Raw genomic sequence first — 24205 nt, 5'->3', positions numbered from 1 at the left:
AAAAACACGTTTAAAAATCTAAATCTAGGGGCACCTTGGTGGCTCAGTCATTAAGCATATGCCTTCGGCTCAGGTCATGATCCCAGGGCCCTGGGATCGAGCCCCGCATTGGGCTCCCTGCTCCGCGGGAAGCCTGCTTCTCCCTCTCCCACTCCTCCTGCTTGTGTTCCCTCTCTCGCTGTCTCTCTCTCTGTCAAATAAATAAATAAAATCTTAAAAAAAAATCTAAATCCAACGACATTGTTTGCATGTGCAAATTTGTTGAATAAAGGAACAGTTCCCAGGATCATCCAAAAAACAACGATTTCCTAAGGAGCGCTCAGCATGTAAAGATAGGTAAACTCCTATTTCCTGAGATCCCTTAAATAGTCTTCTTTAAGCTTCCAGAGTGGTCTATTTTGTCAATATTTGTTCAATTCTGGGAAGCCAAAAGAAATAATGAAAGTTGGAGTAAAAAAAATATAAGCTGTTCCTACTTGATGAGATGACTGTCTGGGCCTAAAGCTATACACTGCTCTGGAAGCAGCCTCCCCACTCTCCACCTGGCCCTTTGATTTTTCCTCCCTGGAGGAAATCCCTGAGCAGGAAAGTTTACCCTAAATCCTTGGAACTAGTTAACCTCCTAAGAGTGACTATCAATGGAAGGAATCCTCTTAACTGGTTTGGGGAGGAAAGGGGTAGGGGTAGGTGTCCTCCCTTGATTGGAAGCTTTCTAGGCCTCAAGCTCCTGCAACCCCTCCCTCAGCCTTGGACCAGACTGAGCTCAAAGACTAGGAGATATAAAGGCTGAAAACAAAAACAAAAACCTACAACAGTCCCCAAAAGATGGCGGGAAGTTTTATGGCATCAACTGGCCTTTCTTATACCAAACTCCTCGAAGGTAAAATTGTATTAGCACTCATTTGTATCTTCTGGATTAGCAAAAGTTGCAGATTATAGATATTAAATTCAGAAATTTTGATCAACCGCTTAGGATGCCAAAGAACACACCAGCAAGAGAATCAGAATCCACAAAACGCTCTTCAGTCTCCTGCTCGTTTATATGATAATTCCCCAAAGTCCCTTCTTGCTCACAAGTGATAATGCAGTTTCAGTTCTCAGCCCGCGGATGGTGGACTGCGCCCGGCAGCTTGGAAGAAAACTGACCACGATGATTTATTTCTGATCTACTTTTGTTCGCTTCAGAGTTTTCTTTCCCCAGCACAACGGGTTAGAGGCAGATATCATAGCGTTAGAGAAAGACATTTATTTCCCAGGGCTATGGGAACACACTCACCTTATTTAATATGTCCCTTTCTCTCAGAAGCTCATCCATTGCTTTCTTATCAAGTTCTGCTTGTTTCTTTGAAGCCTCCACCTCTAAATGGCCAAGGAGAAGAAGAAGAAATATGGAGCCGACCCAAGAAAGAATCTGCCAAGGCCAAAGCCAATGCGACACAGAAACGGCTTTACGCGTTTATCTGCAGCTATAAAACTCCTATTTATTGAGTGTTCCATGATCTATATATTATCTATTATAACTCAGTGAAGGAGGTCTCCTGTCCCACTGAACACATGGAAACTGAGTCTCAGCAGGATTAAGCCACATGCCACCCATCTGCGACCAAGAGGTGACAGGGCTGAGGCTGGGAGCATGGTTTCTCGGACTCCAAAAGTCCTTGCTCTTTTTAAATCTTTTTAATTATACAAGTAATTAGGAAGACAGAAACAAATGAGACATCCAAATGAACAAAAGGGAAAAAAATTCAAGTCAAGCAGAATCTACTTAGGATTTTGATAGGTCTCTTTCCGGACTTTTTCCTATGCAAATATGTGTGTATATAAAAATACAGATATACACACATTCCTATATATATACACAAAAGTGAATTATACAACACATACTATTCTGTAGCTTGCTTTTATAATTAACTAACATAAAATAAATGCCTCTCTATATTATAAATGGGCATCTACAACAGAATTTTAATGGCTCTGTGATATTTCACTATATGAAAATGCATAATTTATTTCACCAATCCCCCACCTTAACATTTAAATTGCTTCCACTTTACTTATTTATTTGCAATTATAAGCCATATATCTGTGAAAGTTCTTACTCATTTGTTACTCTAGAACAGGAAGTCCTGGATCGAAGGCGATAAAAAAAAAAAAAAAAAAAAAAGGCATTTCTCTCCTACTGTCAAATTTTGCTCCAGAAACTGATAGCAGTTTAAATCCACACCCAAACCACCACTGGGTATCATGCTCTTTGATCTCTTTGACAATCCAATAGATTATTAAAACCCCATGTCTGTATTTAGTTTACATCTCTTTGATTAGTGGTAAAGTTGACTACTTTTTCATGTTTAATCACCATTTACTTGTATTTCTGTTTTTAAGATTGCCCACACTTGCCCTATGCCCATTTTTCTCATGAATTGTTTATCCTTTTTGTGGATTTGTAAGAACTCTTTATATATAACAAAAATACTAACTCTTTGGCAATATTTTGGTCAATTTGCCTTTATATAGAGAAACTTTGATACAGTAAAAAAAAAAAAAAACAACCCTCAGCTTTTATTTCATTAAATCTTCTAGATCTTGGCTTTCTGGTTTCCACATCTGGTATTAACTTTTTTTTCCCAAAAAATAACTTATTGTCATGCTACCATCTTCTCAACAATCCATACTGCACGCTGGTGTGAAATAACACCTTGATCTTGATGATAACCTTGGGTCTTTTTGTGCCTTTTCCAATCTCTTCCATTGATCTGTTTTATCAGGCATTTTCACTACACTCTTTGATTACTGAAGCTTTATAATATTAAACACCTAGTAAAGCAAGTGCTCCCTCATCACTCCTCTTTTCCAGAATTTTATGGCCATTGTCACCTGTTTATTCTTCTGGACGAACTCTAGAATCAATTCTCAAGTCCCAACAATATAACTTACTGAAATTTTTATTGGAAATATTAAATGTATAGATTAATTTAGGCAGATTTATATCCTTATCATATTGCGCTTTCTCCTCCAGGAACTTTGTATATCTATTTTTCAAGTCTTCTTACTTTATACCCCTCAATAGAATTCTGTAGCATGTTTTATATACATGTCTTGCAGATATCCCGGTAACTTTATTTATAGGTATCTTATTACTTTAGTTGCTACTGTGAAAAGGGGTTTTTCCATCATATATTCTAACCAATTCTTTGTATGAGAGGAAACTATCGATGTGTATATATTTATTTTATAACCTGCCACCCCAGTGAACTCTCATTAGTTCTGGTAGTTTATCGTTAGTTCCTTGGGTTTTGTGATAGAAAATCATAACACATGGAGGACTCGTGCTCCTAACTATTGTGTCCAATGCCACTCTTTGATCAGGCACATCAAAAGGAAGAGGACCTAAGAAGAAATAATGATGTTAACGAGATCTATAAAATAACCAGAGGAGAGAGCATGATGAATTCTGTAAACATGATTTAAGAATGAAGAATTAGGTCCAACACTGAATGAATAATTTTTTTCAGAACTATTGCAAGCAAAAATACAGAAATTTAAATGTGGGAGTGTTTTGAAAGTCACTAAACCAGTTACAAAATATGATCTAGTAATTCCGTTTTTCTTCCTGTCACTGAAGACATTAGATTGTAAACTCATGCAAGACTGTAAGCATTCTGAGGGCAGGGACCTCCATGCACCCAAAGCCAACCTTAGTGCCTGCACATAGTAGGTACTCAGTCTATTGAAGGAACGGAGAAATTCTCAAGCCACAACTGTACCTCAACAAAAGATTATTTCCTGATGTCTTAGAGGGAAAAATATCTGCACTGTTCAAAGGCTTACACAACACACACAGTTGACCATTGAACAACATGAGAGTTAGGGATGCCAATCCCCCACGAAGTTGAAATCCACATATAACTCTGACTCCCCCAAAACTTAACTACCAATAGCCTACTGTTGACCAGAAGCTTTACTGATAACAGAAACAATCGACTAACACATCTTCTGTATGTTATATGTATTCTATACTATATTCTTACAATAAAGTAAGCTAGAGAAAAGAAAATGGTATTAAGAAAATCATAAAGAAGAGAAAATATATTTATCTGTACTGTATTTATCGAAAAAAAATCCACATATAAGTGGACCCACACAGTTCAAACACATGTTGTTCGGGGCCAACTGGATTTCTGATAACCTTACCTAGAGATTTAGGTTTTACCTAACTTTTAGTGAGGCGATGTATGTTTTTATGCTGTTACGTATGTTGCCTCATTTGGTGACCTACAACTCACAACAGGTACCACAACCTGTTCCTGCCTCACATACTCTGGTGTAGTTAAATTCAAACCCGGATCCTCCGTCTCTGAGTCCGAAGCTGTTTCTGCCGCACCAAATTTGACTAGTAAATCCTATTTTCAATTCTATTCTTTTTCAGAATGAGATGGCATTCTATCTTACTACTTATATAAATAGTAATAAGCCTGGATAATAATAGATGCCATTTAGTAAGCATTTACTCTGTGTTAGGTACTAGCCACAATGTGTATTAGCTCATCTCCTCCTGCAACAGTAAATACAGTGAAGGCAGGATCCGAGCCCAGGTAGACATGACTCTCTAGTTTGTATCCTTAATGGTTTTTCTGTGCTATAATGGTCTTCCATGGCACTTAAATTTTTCCTCCACAGGGCAATGTGATAGCTGGTAAAACAAGTGTCCACCACATGGTAAAGGACTAACAGAGAAAAGAATTTAGGAGCCTTTTATTTTTGCCCCACTGATTCTTGTCCCAAATACTGCTAGTGGGGGATGTTCATTTTAGTTTATGCCCTATCTTCCACGAGAAAAGGGACTAAAGCAGAAGGTCATGTAGAACCAAGACCTAAGAGTACATATGTTATTTAGTCCAGTGACAAGTATGGAGCAATACTTTTGGCTGGATTTAAATTGTGTCAGTATAGTCTGTTGAAGAATTTTTTAAGGTAAGAAAGTTTAAGATATTCAAAATGATGTCCCTTACATATTGGCTGCTTACCAGCTTGAAAGTTGTTTTACTGATTACATTTGGCATGGTTTGTGTTTGTACGCACAGAGCCCTGGGTTACCAAATGACATTAGTCATCAATGAAATGTTTACAAAGGAATAAAACAAAGTGCAAAATGGTTCTTGGTTTACCTCTCTCTAATCCCAAGATCTGATTTTTTAGAGTTTCCTTGTTCTGTTCCACTTCTGACTTTTGATCTTCAATCTGGTGCAATTTCTTATGGATTTGTTCTCTGATTTTGTTGAGCTTCCCAATGTCAAGCCGCATCTGATGGACTTCTTCCTCTTTGGCCTGTAATTAATGAGACAGCATTAACCAGGGACACTCAGTAAATAAAGGACCAGTGACTTCATGATGGTAAACTCAGAACCAATAAACGGAAATTGTTCCTGTGTCAGTCCAAAGTTGTTCTATGGGTTAAACAAAAACACACACTGTTTGGTTTTGAGAGAAATTGAAAAACTAGTCTCTGAATAAAACATGTGGCTATGTAAGCTAAAAAATAATGAAAAGACTGATTAAACCTGATGTCTCAAGGTACCACTGAATTGTTGAATCAAACAGGATAAGAATGCTGAGTCGTATGTATCATAAATGTGTGAATTTTGTGTACAAATTCTGTATTCGATGGGCAATTTTTATGGACTCACGGAGTGATCTCTCTCAAAAGATTATCAACATGCTATAATATATTCAAATACTCTTGTGAACCCACGTGGCCACTTTAGTGTAATAACATACACTAGAGAAAGGGCCCTCCTGCCTCAGAGGATGTTAGTCAGTGAGTGTACATACAGATACGTGGACAGGGCAACATGAATAGGCAAGTCTACATAAAGGCAAAAAGTACTAAAATAATAACTCTTGAAAAAGAAAACACCAGATTTTTGTCAATGGACTTCAAAGTTTGTGAATTTTTTAAAATTTAAATTAAATTCATTTTTTTTTAATTTGCCATTCTTAGAAATTACCGGAAAAGCAACCAGTGATTCTTCCGCAAATCAACATTAGCAATTATCCCCAGCTTTTGACAAGGAGAAACTGCACTGAGCTGGGCATGTTATTCTCGGATTATTGCTAGAAGTAGAATCCCGTAGGTTCAGAATCTGATAACAAAAATACTACATCTTTGGGGTGCCTGGGTGGCTCAGTCGTTAAGTGTCTGCCTTCGGCTCAGGTCATGATCCCAGTGTCCTGGGATCGAGCCCCGCATCGGGCTCCCTGCTCTGCGGGAAGCTTGCTTCTCCCTCTGCCACTCCCCCTGCTTGTGTTCCCTCTCTTGCTGTGTCTCTCTTTTCAAATAAATAAATAAAATCTTAAAAAAAAAAAATACTACATCTTTCAAGGTGCCCCATTCATGTTATCAAAGAAGAGAATTAATGGCGTAAGCATTTTTACCTTAATTTCACCTTAGGGGCTAATACATTATTTTGCCTTAAAGTAGCCATTTCATTTCTGCTTCAATTTACAGCTTTCTCATAAAGAATGGTTTCAAGTCAAACCATCCAGGACTGCTTTAAATGCTCCTCCACCTCAGATTTACATGAGCCAAATTAGCTGAACTAAGGCCCTTTCCAATTAGAACACTAGAATGTTCTAACTAAGTAGTTCTTAATCCAGACCCTGTGGTTAGACTTCAGAAAAATCCTGGAAACCTGAGACTGCATTCAAAATAAGATGCAAGATGTGCACATAAGTGTGTGTGTGTGTGTGTGTGTGTGTACATGTTGTCATCAGACTGTCAAAAGGGTCTCTGATGCAAAAACTGTTGTAATTCACTGATCAAATCCATGTATCATTCTTGATCAGTCACTCATTTTGTGCCTAGTATCCTAAACGTAACCAGAGAAGGGTTTATGGATTTTTTCAGAATTCGTGATAAACACAAAGCTGCTCTGTTAAGCAGGTAGGTATACAATATGTACCCAAGTATACAACTTTTATCCAAACATAATTTGCAAGCATTCTTCACTGAGGACCGGGAGAAGAATGGAAAGACTGTCTTGCAATTTACAGTGGACAGAAGTAAAAATCATGGTTCTACAATCCTGGAAGTAGATACCCAGTAGTACCAGTCCATCCCCGACCCCTCCCATTCCACCTTCTCCAGACAAGTCGTAAAATATAATCTGACTTCTTTGCTACTCGCTCACGTAAATGGTTTAACTAGTAAGTAGTTACTTCCAAGGCTAAGTTACAGAGATGAACATCGGAGCCAGCTTTCAAAACCATCCGCACAACCATATGATCAATATTCAGGTTTGTGGTCTTAGAAGAATGGAAGTCATCAAAGTATCTCCTTCTAGGAAGAAAGCCATCACTGAAGGCTTGCGCCTGCCTCTGACATATCAAGGCTAATACAGGTTACCCAACCAAGGGCTCCAGCCACAAAGGTAAACCTAAATTAATAGGGAATGAAAGAGGGGGTGCTAGGGAATAGATAGGTCACTTGGTGTTTACTTTGAGCTCCAAAGACTTCTGCTGGTTTTCCTGGGATAGCTGCTCACAAACCAGACTGTGTTGTTCGTTCTCTTGCTGAAGTTTTGAATTTCTCATCTGAAACTGCTCCAGCTCCTTTGCTGCTCTTTCATTCAAGATCTGAAAGGCGCATCACAAGCTGGTTAATGCTTTTTAATCTGATTACAGTATCTGCATATCCACACAGGAGCCCCCCATCCCTCCACCCCCCCCCCACGCTGCAAACCTCCCGGGGACAGTCACAGCAAGCACACTTTCTTTGTCTTTGTAGAAATTGTTCTTTATCCCCAGTGAAAGCACTAACACACTCAAATATGAGAAATCATACATGGCTGAGGAAAATGACGCCTTCTAATGAACAACACAGAGAGCATAATTTTTTTTTTTTTTTCCGAGAGCCTTGGGAAGTCTTGTTCACAGGTGGCAGATAAATATTTTAATGCCTGTTTGCCATTTGGCAAGCTTCACGTGCGCAACAATTGCTATAATCATTGCAAATGAGCTAGAGATTCAAACGGGTTTTATCAGTTGTGGGGCTGGGACGCTCCATCTTCAGAAGCAAATCCTTCAGAAGTAAATCCAGAAGCAAATTAACATGCCTAACGCATTTTCGTGAGCAGAACTATTCACAGACACCAACACAGAGACCATGTCCCTTAAGTCCAACTGAAGTCAAAACCGCTCAACAGCAGTGCGGGGATTTCTATCTGCCTGACTTCAGTGTCAGTAGGGTTTCTTCTTCCCTACCTTGACTATCCTGAGCAGACACAGTTTTATTAAAAAAAAAAAAAAAAGAGGAATATATTGGGGGTGGGGTGGGGTCATTTCTATCGGCAGACTAGTGGGAGGATGGGGGGATAGCAAATGTGCTGAAGGGAAAAGACAGAAGATGCTTAAACAATTATTCCAAAATATAACTAGATGCGAGCAAAAGTTAAACATGGGAAGAATCCATCCAATTTCCCGTCAATAGGGACTAAATAAAATATAGCTGGCTATGCCAAAAAGGAAATTGTCTTTTACATGAGTCCTGGATATTGCTAAACAAAGCACTGTAGTTTGATCATGATGTTCAAAAACCTCTCAAATTTCATGCTCCAAGACATCTCATGTTTTTCTTGTGGATACTTGCACGTTGTGTATTACCCGTCTGATTTCTGGCTCTATGTAAAATTAATGAAGCAATTGGCCAAGGAATGTGTTCTAATATCTATTTTTTAAGTGGCAAAATGCTGTATGGCTTGACAATTCTTTGGAACCTTCCTAAGAGAAAATATTTTCAAGAAATGACTTTTCTCCATTACATGAATTGCTTCTTGAAGAAATGAGAGAAGAGGGGCGCCTGCTTAGCTCAGTCATTGGGCATCTCTTGATTTCGGCTCAGGTCATGATCTGAGGGTTGTGGGATCAAACCTGCCTAGGGCTCTGCACTCAGCGGGGGGCCTGCTTCTCTTCCTCTCCCTCTGCCCCTCCCCCAGCTTGCACACACATGTTCTCTCTCTCTCTCTCCCTGTTCCATTATCTCTCTCTAAAATAAATACATAAATTAAAAAAAAAAAAAAAGAAATGAGAAAAAACAGACCAGAATTACTACTATTTGAGTTACCTTAAACTGCTATTATAGGGGAAATGTTAAAAATAGTACCATATTTAAAAGGCATAAAGACTGAATATGGTTTCCTAAACTTGAAACTTAAAAATAAGCCTATTAAAAATTAAATCATGTAATGGTCACACAATGAATATTATGAGTCTGAATGGCCTATTGAGCTCTGTCCAATAGAACTTTCCACGATGATATGAATGTTCTCTAGCTGTGTTGTCCAATATGGTATCTACCAAGCTTTGAGGCTAGTGAGCACTTGAAATGATACTAGAGCAACTGAGGACTTAAAGTTTTCATTTTATTTAATTTTAAATAACTTAAATTTAAATCGCCACCCATAGCTAGTGGCTACCATACTGGACAATGCCACTCTATAACTACGTGGCAACATAAATGAATCCTGCAAACAGAATATTGAGCCAAAGAAGTTAAACACAAAAGAGTACACCCTGTATGATTGCATTTCTGTAAAGTACAGAAACAGACAAAACTAAACTCTGCTGAGAATTCAGAATAGAGGTGAAGTTTGGGGGAGAGAGTGACTGGGAGGGGACACAAGGGGACATCTGGGGTAGTGTTTATTGGGCTGGGTGCAGGTGACCAAGATGGGTTTAAATGGAAAAAATTCATCAAGCTGTACACTTGTGAATCACACACTTTCCTATGTGTATATTATACATCAATAGAAGGTTCAAAAGAAATTAACCCATTGGAGCTGGGGGGAAAAAAAAAAAACAAAAAAAAGAAGGTCATATCTACCTATCTGAACTGTTCAAAGAGCAATGTAATGCTAAGTGTTGTGTTATCCACATCTCTAGTGAAGAGAGTTTGCTGCTTTCCAAAGAAAATTCAAAGTGCTCCAAAGGCACCCTTCCTGGTTTTGCGGAGACTGCGGTGTCGCCCACACCCAGCGCACCTTCTGCTCCTTCAGCTGCTGCTCCAGCTTCTGAAGCTCCTCCTTGCTTTTCTGCACATATTGCTGGAGGGCCTTAATTTCTGTCTGCCTGGTGTCCATGTCCATCTGAATCTGCCTGAGTTCTTTCTCTAGTTTTTCCTTCTTCCGAGACTCTCGTGAAGCTTCATTCTGACGTTGCTGGATTTCTTGCTGGAACTAGGGGCACAGAGAGGACAGGAAAGAAAGAGATGAAGCCCACGCCAGGACACGTCTCAACCATCTGAGATTCTCCCTTTCTCAAATCTTATATTTTCAGGGCAGCCACCTTGTAGTAGCCTTTCCCCTGCAGGACAATCATCTTTGAACCCCAATGTTTAAACTTCAAGAATATTCTGTATTGTTTTTCAGAGTCTTAACACCAAACATCCACCCAGATGGTGGGAACAAATCCACAAAGAATGGTATAAAATCCAGTTAAATATGGAAGCCCAGAATTCTAGAGAAGCTAAGCATGGAAAGAATTCATCCAATTCTCTATCAATAGGATCTAAATAAAATGTCACCAGCTGCCCTAAATATGAAATTATGTTTCACATGAGCCCTGGGTATTACTAAACAAAGCATTCTAGTTTTATCATGATGGCCAAAGTCTATGAAATATCTTTCTGTCATCTCATGCTCAAAGGAGTCTCATGTTTTTCTCCTGGAGATTGCACGTGTGAATCATCTAGTTGACTTCTGGATTTACATAAAAGCGTTCAAAAGGGGTCCTTACAAAGGAGAAGAGCCAAGGAAGCTACTTCTTCCACCATCCCCAAACGCAGGGCATCTTGGCCTTTACCAGGGACACCTTCTTAGGCCAAAATTTTAAGCGGTGCCCTGTCTTAGTGACTTCTCAGACAAAGAATGTTGAGAGGAAATGCACAAAGCAAACTGCTCCTGCAAGAACAAACCAGAGAAACAAGCAGAACTGTGGATGCTTCGTTTGGGCACCAGGGAGTAGATCTAACAGAGGAACAAGATGGGAAGGACTTCTGGAAGGTAATGTTCTTTCATCTTGCCCTCCGTGGCAGAACAGACCTGATTGATGGCCTGCTCTGCCTCTTCTCTGCACCGCTCCGTTTCCTGCTGCTGTTCAGTGGTCTGAGCTAAGGACTCTCGTAATTTCACCACTTCAGACAAGAGCTGGTCTCTCTCCTTGGTCACTTCTTCTTTGAACTTCAGTAAATCTCGGATACTAAAAAAGAACACAGGAATCAGGCTAAAAGGCCATCTGCTCAGGAGTCCTCCTTATCACCCTCTGAGCTTGTGTTCATGGGCAAGACGTCGGGTCAAGGACTAACACTATTCAGGTGTGAAAGAGAAAGATCGTTATGCCCTGACCATGGACATGGTAGCTGCTTGTGAGCTGTTAACTGAAAAGAAAGTTCCAATAATAATATACATAATATGATCCCTTTTCTTATCTTTAAATAATTATAGTGTCTGTGTATATGTGTGTGTATGTGTTTTACAGACATTTTTATAGCAGTCCAGAAAAACAGACTGAGGGGCGCCTGGGTGGCTCAGTTGGTTAAGCAACTGCCTTCGGCTCAGGTCATGATTCTGGAGTCCTGGGATCGAGTCCCACATCGGGCTCCCTGCTCAGCAGGGGGTCTGCTTCTCCCTCTGACCCTTCCCCTCTCATGCTCTCTGTCTCCCATTCTCTCTCTCAGATAAATAAATAAAATCTTTAAAAAAAAAAAAGAAAAAGAAAAACAGACTGAAACTTGTAACTGGTTATCTCTGAAAAGTGGAATATCAGGTTGGAAGAGTTGGAGGGATAATTTTTACTCCTTAGTTTCCATGCCTCTGTATTATTTGAATTTGTTACAGTAAGACTACACTGCTATTGTCAACTCTTGTAATTAACCCTAAGGAGATGTTAATTTAAGACATTATTTGGTTAATATATCCAGTGGAGGGCTATGATCACAGCCATAAAGTCAAAATGAGGCACACTTGGGCGCCTGGGTGGCTCAGTTGGTTAAGCGACTGCCTTCGGCTCAGGTCATGATCCTGGAGTCCCTGGATCGAGTCCCGCATCGGGCTCCCTGCTCGGCAGGGAGTCTGCTCCTCCCTCTGACCCTCCCCCCTCTCATGCTCTCTCTATCTCATTCTCTCTCAAATGAATAAATAAAATCTTTAAAAAAAAATAAAAAACAAAAAAACGAAAAAAACAAAATGAGGCACACTTAAGCAAATATTACACATCACCGGTTTTCTATCCATTCACCCAGAGATTAGTTTCTCCCAAAGGGATGCAACCCAAATGAAATGTTCCCAAGAACAAAATTTGGAAAATCATTCATATGCCAGTTTTTAGAGAGTATGTGATAATATCTGTTGATTTGAATTGTAAACCAGTTACTTCCACGTCTCAAAAACCATTATGTATGATTTGGCATGACTTTCCACAGAATTAGTGTTTTGAAAGTAGAAAGACTATGTCTGATCTGACCTGTGCTGCAGAATTAAGGTCTAGAGCAAGGCAGCTACGTGAGAGCCAAGAAAGCAGAGAACTTGCACTTGAAGCACTTGCCACTGACAGTCATCAAACAACTGTTGGAAGCACAGTAATCTGACAATATTTATTTACCAATAACTTTGATAGAACATAACTGCTTAATAAGGAAACTTCAAGACCACATTCAGCTTCTTCTCCAGAAACAAACCCTTGAATTCTAAGGTTACTATGAAGACAGCTACACCTAAGTGCATTCTTGAAGATGAAATTCTGGCCTGGGTAGTGTCTTCAGTTCTCCTCCTCACCGTGTTCCAATTCTCTTTAATGCTCCCCCTAACTGGGGTGCCGGGGTGTCTCAGTCAGTTAAGCTTCTCACTTTGGCTCAGATCATGATCTTGGGGTCCTGGGATCGAGCCCTGCATCAGGCTCCACACTCTGTGGGGAGTCTGCTTCCTCCTCTGCCTCTCCTTCTGCCCCTCTCTCCACTCGTGCCCACTCTCTCTCTCTCTCTCTCAAATAAATAAATAAAAATCTTTCAAAAAAATACTCCCCCTAACTGATCAGTTCCCTCACATTGCTCTTCAGTAGTTGCTGTGATGATGCTTGACTTTGACTTTTTTAATGAGAAAATAGAGCTCGTTATTATGGACACTGCATGTGCCTAGCTAGCTCAGTCGGTAGAGCATGAGACTCTTATTATGGACACTGCATCTTCTGTTAGTTTTTCCTTTTCTCTCCCCCAATGCCTGCACTTAGAACCATCTCTCAACGTTGGATAAATGCACCTAGAAAGTATGAGAAACCTAGACACCAGTTAGATATGGTTAAAAATGGCTAACGAAGTGTGTGTGCTCATTCCTGACTCATTAATTAATGCAAGGTTTTGCATGCCCTGCACAGGGCTAGACTTCTAAAGGAAAAGTAAAGGTGTCTTCCTTCGAGGAGTTCACAGCCTAATGAGTAGCAAAGCATATCAACAAATAATTTCAATACAATGTGATCAGTGCCATACTTGAGATAGATGTTGTTTGGGTTCTACGGAAACAGAGAACACAGTGATTCTCATGCTTACATATTGGTTCTATGGGTGGGAAGGAGGTTGAAACAGAGATGCTGAGAGTGCTGCAATTAAGATGGTGTTTGAGATAGGTCTCGAATGGTCCATAGTTGTTTACTGTGTGGCAAAAGGAAGCAAAAACATTCTTGGCATAGAAAACAGCATGTTCAAAGGTGTGGAGGCAAAAGCAAGCATGGTGCTTCTGGACATGAATTTAGCGAGGTTGACAGGCAGATCTATGCAGGACCCTGAAAGACATGTTCAAGACTAGGCTGCATCCTTTGGGAATGGGAAGCTATTGAAGGTGTTTGGAACATGTACTAGAGATAGAAGCACACAGGTACATGTTTCAGAAGCCTAAATCTGATATATGGAAGATAGTACAGAGGGGAGATGTCTCCTTGAAGGCAGGGAGACCAGTGAGATGTCCATCACCAAATCCAGCAGAAAATGTGGGGCCCAAAGCAAAGCACTAGCACTGCTGATAGGGAGCAGGGAAAGACAGAAGTGAGGCTTAAAAGAGAGAATCAACAAGATGAAGCTTTAAGGCAGCAATGTCCACAATAGCCAAACTATGGAAAGAGCCTAGATGTCCATCAACAGATGAATGGATAAAGAAGATGTGGTGTATATATATGTATATATATACACATATATGCAATGGAATATTATGCTGCCATCAAAAAATGAAACTTTGGGCGCCTGGGTGGCTCAGTTGGTTAAGCGACTGCCTTCGGCTCAGGTCATGATCCTGGAGTCCCTGGATCAAGTCCCGCATCGGGCTCCCTGCTCGGCAGGGAGCCTGCTTCTCCCTCTAACCCTCCCCCCTCTCATGTGCTCTCTCTCTCTCATTCTCTCTGTCTCAAATAAATAAATAAAAGCTTTAAAAAAAAAAAATGAAACCTTGCCATTTGCAACGACATGGATGGAACTAGAGGGTATTATGCTAAACAAAATAAGTCAATCAGAGAAAGACAATTATCATATGATCTCACTGATACGTGGAATTTGAGAAACAAGACAGAGGATCATAGGGGAAGGGAGGGAAAAATGAAGCAAGATGAAACCAGACAGTGAGACAAACCATAAAAGACTCTTAATCTCAGGAAACAAACTGAGGGTTGCTGGAACAGAGGGGTGTGGGAGGGAAGGGGTGGCTGGGTGATGGACACTGGGGAGGGTATGTGCTATTGTGAGCGCTGTGAATTGTGTAAGACTGATGAATCACAGACCTGTACCCCTGAAACAAGTAATATATTATATGTTAATTTAAAAAAAAAAGATGAAGCTTTAAGGGATAAAGGCCTAGAACCTGTTTAATGGCCTAGAACCTGAGAAGTAGGAAGGATGGTGATGGGACTAATCATGGGAGTTGGGGGGGGTTGGAGAAGAAGCTGGAAATCAGAGCAAAAAAGCAGCCAGTTCCATTCCTCACAAGTTTGAAAGAAAGAAGCCTAAAATATTTACTCATTTTGAAATTGTAGTACATATTTCTGCAGAGCCAGAAGTTTAATATAACCACAAATTAGGAGTTCTTGGGTATGGAGAAAGGGAGCATTAAAAACAAAAAATAGCAATAGATGGAAAACAATCTCCAGGAAATCACCACAGGAGACTCTCGTATCACAAAGAACATTCCAGGTGACGCTGCAAGCCCCAGGTCATCTGCCCAAGAAGGGGGCCTCTACAAAAGCAAGTTCAACATCCATCAAGAAGTCATGACCTAGGGGCGCCTGGGTGGCTCAGTCGTTAAGTGTCTGCCTTTGGCTCAGGTCATGGTCCCAGGGTCCTGGGATCGAGCCCCGCATCGGGCTCCCTGCTCAGCGGGAAGCCTGCTTTCCCCTCTCCCATTCCCCCTGCTTGTGTTCCCTCTCTCGCTGTGTCTCTCTCTGTCAAATAAATAAAATCTTTAAAAAAAAAAAAGTCATGACCTACTTGCTATCCTGGTCCATGGACAGTCCAGACCCCTGCTCCACTAGTTTGGTTAGGTTCACTATTTCCTCTTTCAGGGCAAGGATCATCTCCTTTGCCTTCTGCTCTTTGTCATAGGCTGAGTCCACCATCTTCCAGGCCTTTTCGATTTCCTATATGGGCCACGGGACATCAGTGAGAAAAACCAAACTAGGATCCAGATGCAAGATAAACTGAGCAAATAGAATAATAAAACAACTCCAATATAGTAGTCATTTATGGGGAAAGAAGGTTACATATTATACATTACGCATTCCGTTTATATTGACTTACTGAATTGCTCAACATGAGCTAGTGGATCCTGAACAGCAGCTTTAGGGAGTTCCTGGCTCACATCCTGCAAGGGCTGCTGTAACTAGGGGGATATTTCTGATGTTGAGATAGGTTTACAAAATTAAAATTAAATTTAAATTTAAATTTAAATTAAAAAGGAAAGTTTATGTGCTTTCCAAGCCCAGATATTTTTGGAGGAAAAAAAAAAAAAGATCAGGAGTGGCCTTGGATCCAAGCCCTGAATGTGAAGGTCCTCATAGATCCCAAATTAAAAAAAAAAATCTGTTTTGTCCTCAGGTCCCAAGTAAGTGGTCCTGGATGGCGATGTTGGCTTTAGAACAATTCAGAGCAAGGTGGTCTTTGCTGTCATGTAATTGCACACAACAGCCTTGGTCATTCCCATTCCAGAAACCCACGCCCAGGCCTTCGGGGAGGGGGAAAACAAAGTCCCTCGCTGGGAGTGGAAACAACTCAAGCATTTTGGGCTTTCTTGCTGTTATGAAATGCAATCTGGAATATTAACATAACTACTTAGAAGGGAATTACAGCGTTCAGATAAGCGAACAAAGCATAGTAAGTGTTGCAACAGCCTTGAGTTTTCTTGCAAAGTTTTCTTGCAAAATTTTGTCCAGTGGAATGTGAGTCCTTTCTATAGGTAAGAACCTATAAACTCAAGGTGACAATACTCCACTTTCCTGTTGACAAGGCATAAAATGAGTGGAAGAGAGGATTTCCATAAATTCATGCCCACTCTTACGTTAGAGAGAGAGAGGGGAGTCTTGGGTAACTTCACATAATTTAGTGATTCAAAACAATTATGGGGTATTTTTTTTTTTTTTGTAGCAACCATATGTACTATTTTCAGCAAAACAAATGAAGGATATTTAAGTGAAAACGTGATTATATGAAGCTTTGTCCCAATCAATCACCAATTATATTTTAATCTGTTCGCGACTTCCATTTCCAGTTTTTTAATTTACAATAAAAATGGTTTCTTTCTCATCATAAGAAGAATTAAAGCCTTCTTTTATTGGTTTTTCGGCAAAAAGAAGAAAATGACGATGGAGAGAAAATGGCACTTTAAAAAAGGTCATTTCTAAGAAAACAGATGTCATAACTTGCACTGGTCTTGGAAATTCATTTAAATTGGGTGATGTTTTATTGTATGATATGAAGGGACTTATCTAAAAATGTTCATGAGTTATTTCTCATCACTAGGGTTTTAATTATAAATTAAAATCTCTTAACCTTTTATCACCCTGAGGTAAACAAGTAACATTTACATTTTACCCTCAAAATAATGCAACACACTTGAGAGTGAAAAAATAAAGGGTAAAACGGAGCCATACTTTCTCAATATCCCCCAGACTGAATCCCTGGTCTCCCATTATGAGGAACTGGGAGGATTAAGGAGGAAGGAAGATCATGAAAATTACTATCCAGGAATTCTCAAGGTAATTTCCCCCAAAGCAGTGGGAAGAGCAAAAACATGAAAACATCCTTTTAAAAAAATCCTTAACAAGCTATCATCATGAGATATCTAATTACTCATCTTGTATCAAACAAGACATACCGAGGTCCCTAATATTACACCTACTTACCTCTAATTCTTTTTGCTAACCCAGTATTTCTTAGAAACCCAAGCCAGTAAGGTTCTACATTATTTTCTGCATAGTGAAATTCACCCAGGTTAATTATTTCCTTTGAAAATGAACATTATTCCCTAGGCTTAATGAATATATAAATCATGTAAATTTTTACTTAATAACTCATTTACTACCAGCCTAGAGCTGCCAATATAAGGCAAGAAAGACGTTTTAAATATAGCATGCGTTTATGGCCCCTCTGCCTCGGTTTTTTTCTACAAGATCACGGACCTTCTTCAGGGATGCAATGGTGGTCTGATCATCCTGGGAGAGCTTCAGGGCAGTGGCGACCTTCGCGGAATTAACCACAATCTCTGCATTTAGCTCTCTGCATTTGGCCATCAGACGCTTTTCATTGTCGTAAGACTTTTTCATGACAGCATGAAGCTTCTCATATTCTATTCTAAATTTCTCCAGACTTTTGTCCCCTGAAAGTTCATTGAGAACCTCCTGAAAATCCCTTTCCATTTCTTCAAATGCAGTTTCTTCCAGCGCTAGTTTGTCACTCTTTTCCTGTACAAAAGATCAGGAAGGGGAATGAGTATTGCAACGTGTATACCATTCCTATTCAGGGGTTGCTGTTATTAGCTATAAAGACCTTCACCAACCCAAAATAAAAGGCCACTGACAAGACTATATGATGGAAAGACATCTTGTTCATCCCCTGATGCACGTATATATGTATACATGTGCCTTAGGGTAATAATATTTATAATATAATGATAATATATTATATCTATATAATAATAATATTTCCTACCACACGGTGTCAAAGAGCAGATTAAATAGGATCATTCATGTTAAACACTTGGCCACGTGCCTGGCAAACAGGAAGCACCCAATAAATTTTTATAGCTCTTATGATTATGCCAAGCCCTGATTTGTCTTCACTTCATTCTGCTTCTTACTGCCCCAGGGAATGCAGAGATAAGCCATGGCATCTCATGGTCAGTTATAAGGAGATTTTGGTGTCGATACCATGAAATCACACATACTCACAATGAACCCCATCTGAAATATGGAATAGTCTCCTAAAAGATATTCCATCTTTTTTATCTCTTAAAATAAATAGGTGAGGTCACCTCCACAAGTATATTGAGATACCCCTGGTGCCATGCTCACAGGCCTTCTCCAGATTCGCTTCCTATGCTCAGCTAGACAACAAATTATTTTTTTTAAAAAGCCCAGACGGGGCGCCTGGGTGGCTCAGTCGTTGAGCGTCTGCCTTCGGCTCAGGTCATGATCCCGGGGTCCTGGGATCGAGTCCCACATCGGGCTCCTTGCTCGGCGGGAGGCCTGCTTCTCCCTCTCCCACTCCCCCTGCTTGTGTTCCTGCTCTCACTGTCTCTCTCTCTCTGTCAAATAAATAAATAAAAATCTTTAAAAAAAAAAAATAAAAAAAAATAAATAAATAAAAAGCCCAGACGTACAAACGTAATTCAAACATATGACTTAGAGGAGAACCCGGGACTCAGTTATACAAGAATTCTCATTTCTTTAGTGTTAAGGGTTGAATCTGTCCCCCAGAAAGGTATGTAGAAGTTCTACCCCCAGTACTGTAAATGTGACTTTGTTTGGAAGTAGAGTCATTATATACATATATCTAATCAGCTAACTTGAGGTCATACTGGAGTAGGATGGGCCCTAAGCCAATAGGACTGCTGGCCTTATAAAAAGAGGGAAAAGTGTAACTGTGTAGTGATGGATGTCTAAATTTATTGTGGTAATCATTTTGCAATACACACACACATAATGTGTGTGTATATAACAAATCATTATGTTGTACACCTAAAACTAATACAATGTCACATGTCAATTATATCTCAATTTAAAAAAAAAAAGTAGAGGGGTGGGATTTGGACAGAAACACAAACACAGGAAAACACCATGCAAAGACAGACACAGGGATTAGACTGAGGCAGCTGTAAGCCAAGGAAAGATAAGGATGGCTGGCCACGGTCAGAAGCCAGGAAGAGGCAAGGAAGGGTTTTTACTTAGAGTCTCAGAGGAAGCAGGGTCCTGTCAACACTCTGATTGCAGACTTTTAGTCTCCAGAATTGAGAGATGATAAATCTCAACCGTTTAAAGCCACCGGGTTTACAGCACTCTGTTATGGCTTGCCTAGCAGACTAACACACCTTCTTCTTGTTGGACACGGCACAATAATAACAAAGAATGGGGATGGTTAATATACTCATGTATTTATTCAGCAAATGTTTATTGAACATTTGCTATGTGTAAGTTGGCATGAGGGAGCCTGCAGGAGGCAGTAAGGTAAGGAATAAACAGCCCTCCCACAGGGAATTTCGACATTAATAGCTGATGGGGTATGTTTTCCAATAATGGAAGTAAGGAATTTGATACCTGCCATAAAATGGATTCAAAATTCTACAAGGGACCTATAGGAAAATGGAAACTACTCCCAGCAGCAAGAATGAAAGCAAATTTCCTAAAGGAGGTGGTATTTGAGCAGGCCCAGAAGGGAAAGCGAAACGTTCACGGGTGAATATGGAGAGAAAAGGTATGCCTGGCCCACTGCAAAGCTTGAACAAATGCTCAGGGCCCAGCAGTATCCAGGATTTGAGATTGGTTAAGAAGCTCACGTTGGCTAAAGTGTAAGGAGTATGACAGGGAGAAGAAAAGAGAAGACTAGATAGGGAGTTAAGGACAGACTAGAGGCCTTGAGTGGAATTCTAAGGGCTATGGAGTGAATTAATCTGTAGGCCACACAGACCCACTCAAGACTTTGGAACTGATAAGGTTTGAAAGGCCTTATTTATGTATGCAACATTATGCTTTGGTACTCTACCCTAAAAAGAGCTTCAACATCAACACTCTATCGCTAATCAAAGAAATCAACTGAGATGATTTCTCTAATCCCCCAAAGAAAGTAAAATTTAAATACACTCTGCAGATTTAGGGTAAGCAATCTTGTTTACCTTCCCCCTTGACGAGCCCATCTTGCCCAATATAGAGAAAGTCTACATATTTTGGGTTTTCAAAAACACTTGTACTGCTCATTTCCAAAGATGACACCCAAGCAAAAGAATCCACATCTTAAAATAGATGTGGAGTAACAAGCATATCTATAACATTTTGCATAACAACATTACTGCTAATGTTAAACTCAACAGAGGTTTTCTTCCCGACTAAAAGCAGCTTATTGCCAACATCACAATACAGCAATTCCACAAAGGAGAGAAAAATCGTATTAAGAAAATATGGTGCTTCTGCTGCCCTGTGTTTTCCCCTTGTTGATGCTAAACATCAGGACACACCAAAATGTATCATGGCAATGTTCTCAATTCCATCCCTGTAAATGGTATTAATGTCAACACTTGATCACTAGCCTAATGATTTGTTTGCTGACTAGGTTTTCCCTGTACACCTGGCACTTAGCACAGGAATGGAAAAATATCAAAGAAAGCAAAGTTTTTAAAAAGTACTTTTATGAACAGATTTGTTCACATTGTCATTTTAAAAACATATCGCTACTAAAAGCACAGCAAAAATAGTCTCTGAGCTGTGACCAGTAACCAGTTGGTGTCTACACTCTCAGAGCATATAATGGTATCTGTTTTGGAAGCACCATTTTAACATGAACCAGTCAGAAAAGAGCTGTGATGTTCCTTCATTCAATACCTATCTTTTGAGGGTTTACTATCTGCCAGGCACTGTTCTAGGTGCTGGGAATGCCAATCAGTGGGAAAATGACAAGGAAAAAGGACAGGAGAGCTGCAGTGATAAATGAGGCCAGAGTGTTAATGGAGACTTGTGAAAGCAGAGGTAAGGAAAACCTGGCTGACATCAAGCGAGAAGAAAAATAGAAAAAGGGAAGAAATGAGAGGAGATCATGAAGGGGAAGGGAGACCAGGAAATAATTTGTTCATGGTGTTGGTATCTGGGGCTTATGTGTGGAGAACAAAGAAGAATGAAATGAACCAAGATGACCAGCGAGGGAGAAAAGGAGGGAATGCTCAAAAGCAAATAAAGGGACAAATAAAGGAGAGCTAGAAGGCACAGGAGGAGGAGATGGGGAGGAAAGGGACATGAACAAGTGAGGGTCACGGGGTGAGTATGGTGGACACCACTGTGTGGATGTGAGAGGGACATGAGAGTGAGGAGCCCAGGAGTGAAGAAGAGGAGGGTGGGAAGGGGATTGTATGCTAAGGGAAGGAGGGAGCTTTGCCCACAGGAAGATGGAGCTTATAAGGGGAGACTAGATGTGGAGGAGGAGATGGAATGATGAGGGATGTGAATGGTGTAGAGGAGGTAGAAGGAAGTAGAATAGAATGGGAGGGTGATGGTGATGAGAGAAGCGGGGATGAGGCTGGTTTCGTGGGCACACAAACTGTGAGGATGCACAGGGCCCCTTGCTCAATAAGCCCCACCCTTGGTTTAAGAATTTGAAATTCTTAATAATTTGTTAACAAGGGGCTCTGCATTTTCATTTTTCATTGAGCCCCACCAATTATGTAACGGACCCTGGTTGGGACTGACCCTGTGACAGGTGACAGGTGACAGATGAGATGAGGGAGGACTCTGATGGGGTGATGGAGGAATAGGGTAGGACCATGGTGAATGGGGACTGTGACCAGCAAGTGATGACAGGGACTCGAGATAGTCCAAATTACAAATGAGGGTGCTAATGGACAAAGGGTCAATAAAGGGCTGCAGAAATGACCCCTCATCAGTGAGGCTAAAGATGGGGTATACTGCAAAGTGCAGGGAGTGAATGACGCTACAAGATTTTAACACAGTGATCAATGACGACACAGGGCATTGGTGATGGGTGAAGGGCTTAATGGAGACGTGTCACAGCAGGTGATCAGATGATAGGGAATAGTGGTGTGACAGGTGGACAAGGATCAGTGAATAAGGGTGACAGTGGGTATCTATGAAGCCTTCCTCCAGGTTCCCCCAGTCAGTGTGTATCTCTCCTGTGGTATCACCTTATGGCTCAAAATCTAGGCGTGGGTGCCTGTCATGTGCGAGTCTGGAAACTCATGAATTTCATACTATGTTTAACACAGCGCCAATTTTAAGACTGGGGGTGGGGTGTGTTTACCCAATTGAAGGAGAGACAGGAGGTAAAGGGGCCAGAACCATCGAGACAGAGGGATGGGGTGAGGCTGCGGGTGGGGATAAGATGTTGATGGCGGGAATGTCGGAATCAGTGGACGCAACAGGGGATAAGTCGACAGTAGGAGAGGGACGATGGGGAGGAGTTGAGCGAGAAACGACAGAGAGAGGGGCACTGACTCCTGACCTCGGCCATCCTGACGCTCTCTGGGGGTGGCCTCAGAGGCTGCTGTGGTGATCGCGGAAACTGGGCCCGAGTCTGAGGAAGGGGCTGTGCACTTCCCCCAGCGTCTAAAAGGGCGCCACGTTATTTGTATCCAGCGCAGGGGGCGGGCAGAAACCCAGTGCTCGGCGCGTCCTCCCGTCGCCTGGCAACCGCCGCGCCCTCTGGGGCAACTGGAGGAAGACCGAAAGGGGCGGGGCCTCAGGGGCGGGCGCTTGGGCAGTGTCCCTTAGAGGCATATGCAAATATCCCTGAATGGGGCGGGACCAAGGAGGCGAAGGGGCGGGGCCTCTGAGAGGCTAGGCGGAATCCCAAGGTGTGCAAGAGGTGCGGGGGAGAGAGGGCGGTGGGGCAGAGGGCGGTGGGGCAGAGCCCGGAGGCCGGTAGGGCCTGCGGAGGACTAACGCTTAGATGGAAATGTGGATCAAAGGCTTCTAGAAGGACTGGCAGCCACCCTTTGCTCTCCGTGACAAAGATTCGGTGGCGGGAACAAGAAATAATCTCAGTTCGAGTCAATTTAACTCTAATGAAGCAGCTACTGTGTGCAAGACACGGAGGGGAAAGTAAGGTAGAGAAAACACAGACCCTGCTGTCAAAGGGTTTAGTCACCAGTGGTGAGAAAAATAGGGTGCAGCGCTCGAAACACCCTAGGAAAACGGATGTGGAGCCACATTGTGAAAAGCTACCTTTCATCTGGGGCTCCTTTCTCAAGACCGCTTCTTCTCCCTCTCCTCCACCATCCCCTTTAGCCTTCAGGTACAGAGAGTTGGAGTAAACAACTTGGTTCATGAAATGTGCAAGACCCCTCTCTTGTTTTATCTTTTCCCTTTATCCCCATCCTTACTCCCATCTCTCCTCAGTCCCATAGCTATTCAGGCTACTGTGCATGGATATGTATTTTTGAAAAGTGTACACACTTTTATTAGTGTATTTTTTAAATGTTTGATAATGATATTGGACTTAGGGATCATCTTATTTTCTACTTTTTTTCACTCCATATTCTTTTTCTGGATCTGTCCTTTTGCAGTTGGTATTGCAATCCTAGTTCATCACTTCTGATTGCTGCATAGCATTCCATATTGGACATCCACACATGTGACTTCCATTCCCCAAATGGACACCAAGGCTACCTCCATCTCTCCCAATACCACGAACAATGCAGCGATAATAATCATCCTTGCGCCTGGTCTTTTATGGACCTATGTGCAACTCCTAGGAAATATATGCCTACGAATGAGACTGATAAAGTTACAGGGGATGCACAGGGCCATTGCATTGGGTTATGCAATTTGTCCTGTACAAAGACATCCAGCCATGGGGCGTGTGAGGTTAGAACACAGTCCCTACTCTTTCCTATGTCATGTGCCCTGCTGAAGGAAGATGTGCCCTTTTCTTCCCATAAAAGCTCTATCAAGTAATGAACTTAGAAGGTTA

General features: G+C 41.2%; 1 protein-coding gene across 1 annotated transcript in view; it reads right to left on the bottom strand.

Moving 5' to 3' along the window:
- CFAP58 (cilia and flagella associated protein 58) overlaps window positions 1-23946 on the bottom strand; it is a 93645-nt gene extending 69699 nt beyond the window's left edge. The window contains exons 1-8 of the mRNA XM_021699996.1: window positions 23902-23946; window positions 17698-17979; window positions 15512-15660; window positions 11094-11250; window positions 10035-10229; window positions 7495-7632; window positions 5166-5325; window positions 1277-1359 (exon numbers count right to left, since the gene is read on the bottom strand). Of these exons, the coding sequence (XP_021555671.1) occupies window positions 1277-1359; window positions 5166-5325; window positions 7495-7632; window positions 10035-10229; window positions 11094-11250; window positions 15512-15660; window positions 17698-17979; window positions 23902-23946 (1209 nt within the window). The remainder of the gene's footprint in view (window positions 1-1276; window positions 1360-5165; window positions 5326-7494; window positions 7633-10034; window positions 10230-11093; window positions 11251-15511; window positions 15661-17697; window positions 17980-23901) is intronic.
- Between the last annotated feature and the right edge of the window lie 259 nt (window positions 23947-24205).

This window comes from Neomonachus schauinslandi, chromosome 6 (assembly GCF_002201575.2).
Source record: "Neomonachus schauinslandi chromosome 6, ASM220157v2, whole genome shotgun sequence".
Taxonomy (NCBI): domain Eukaryota; kingdom Metazoa; phylum Chordata; class Mammalia; order Carnivora; family Phocidae; genus Neomonachus; species Neomonachus schauinslandi.
The sequence above is the reverse complement of the archived record's forward strand: the minus strand, read 5'-3'. Positions and strand labels throughout refer to the sequence as shown.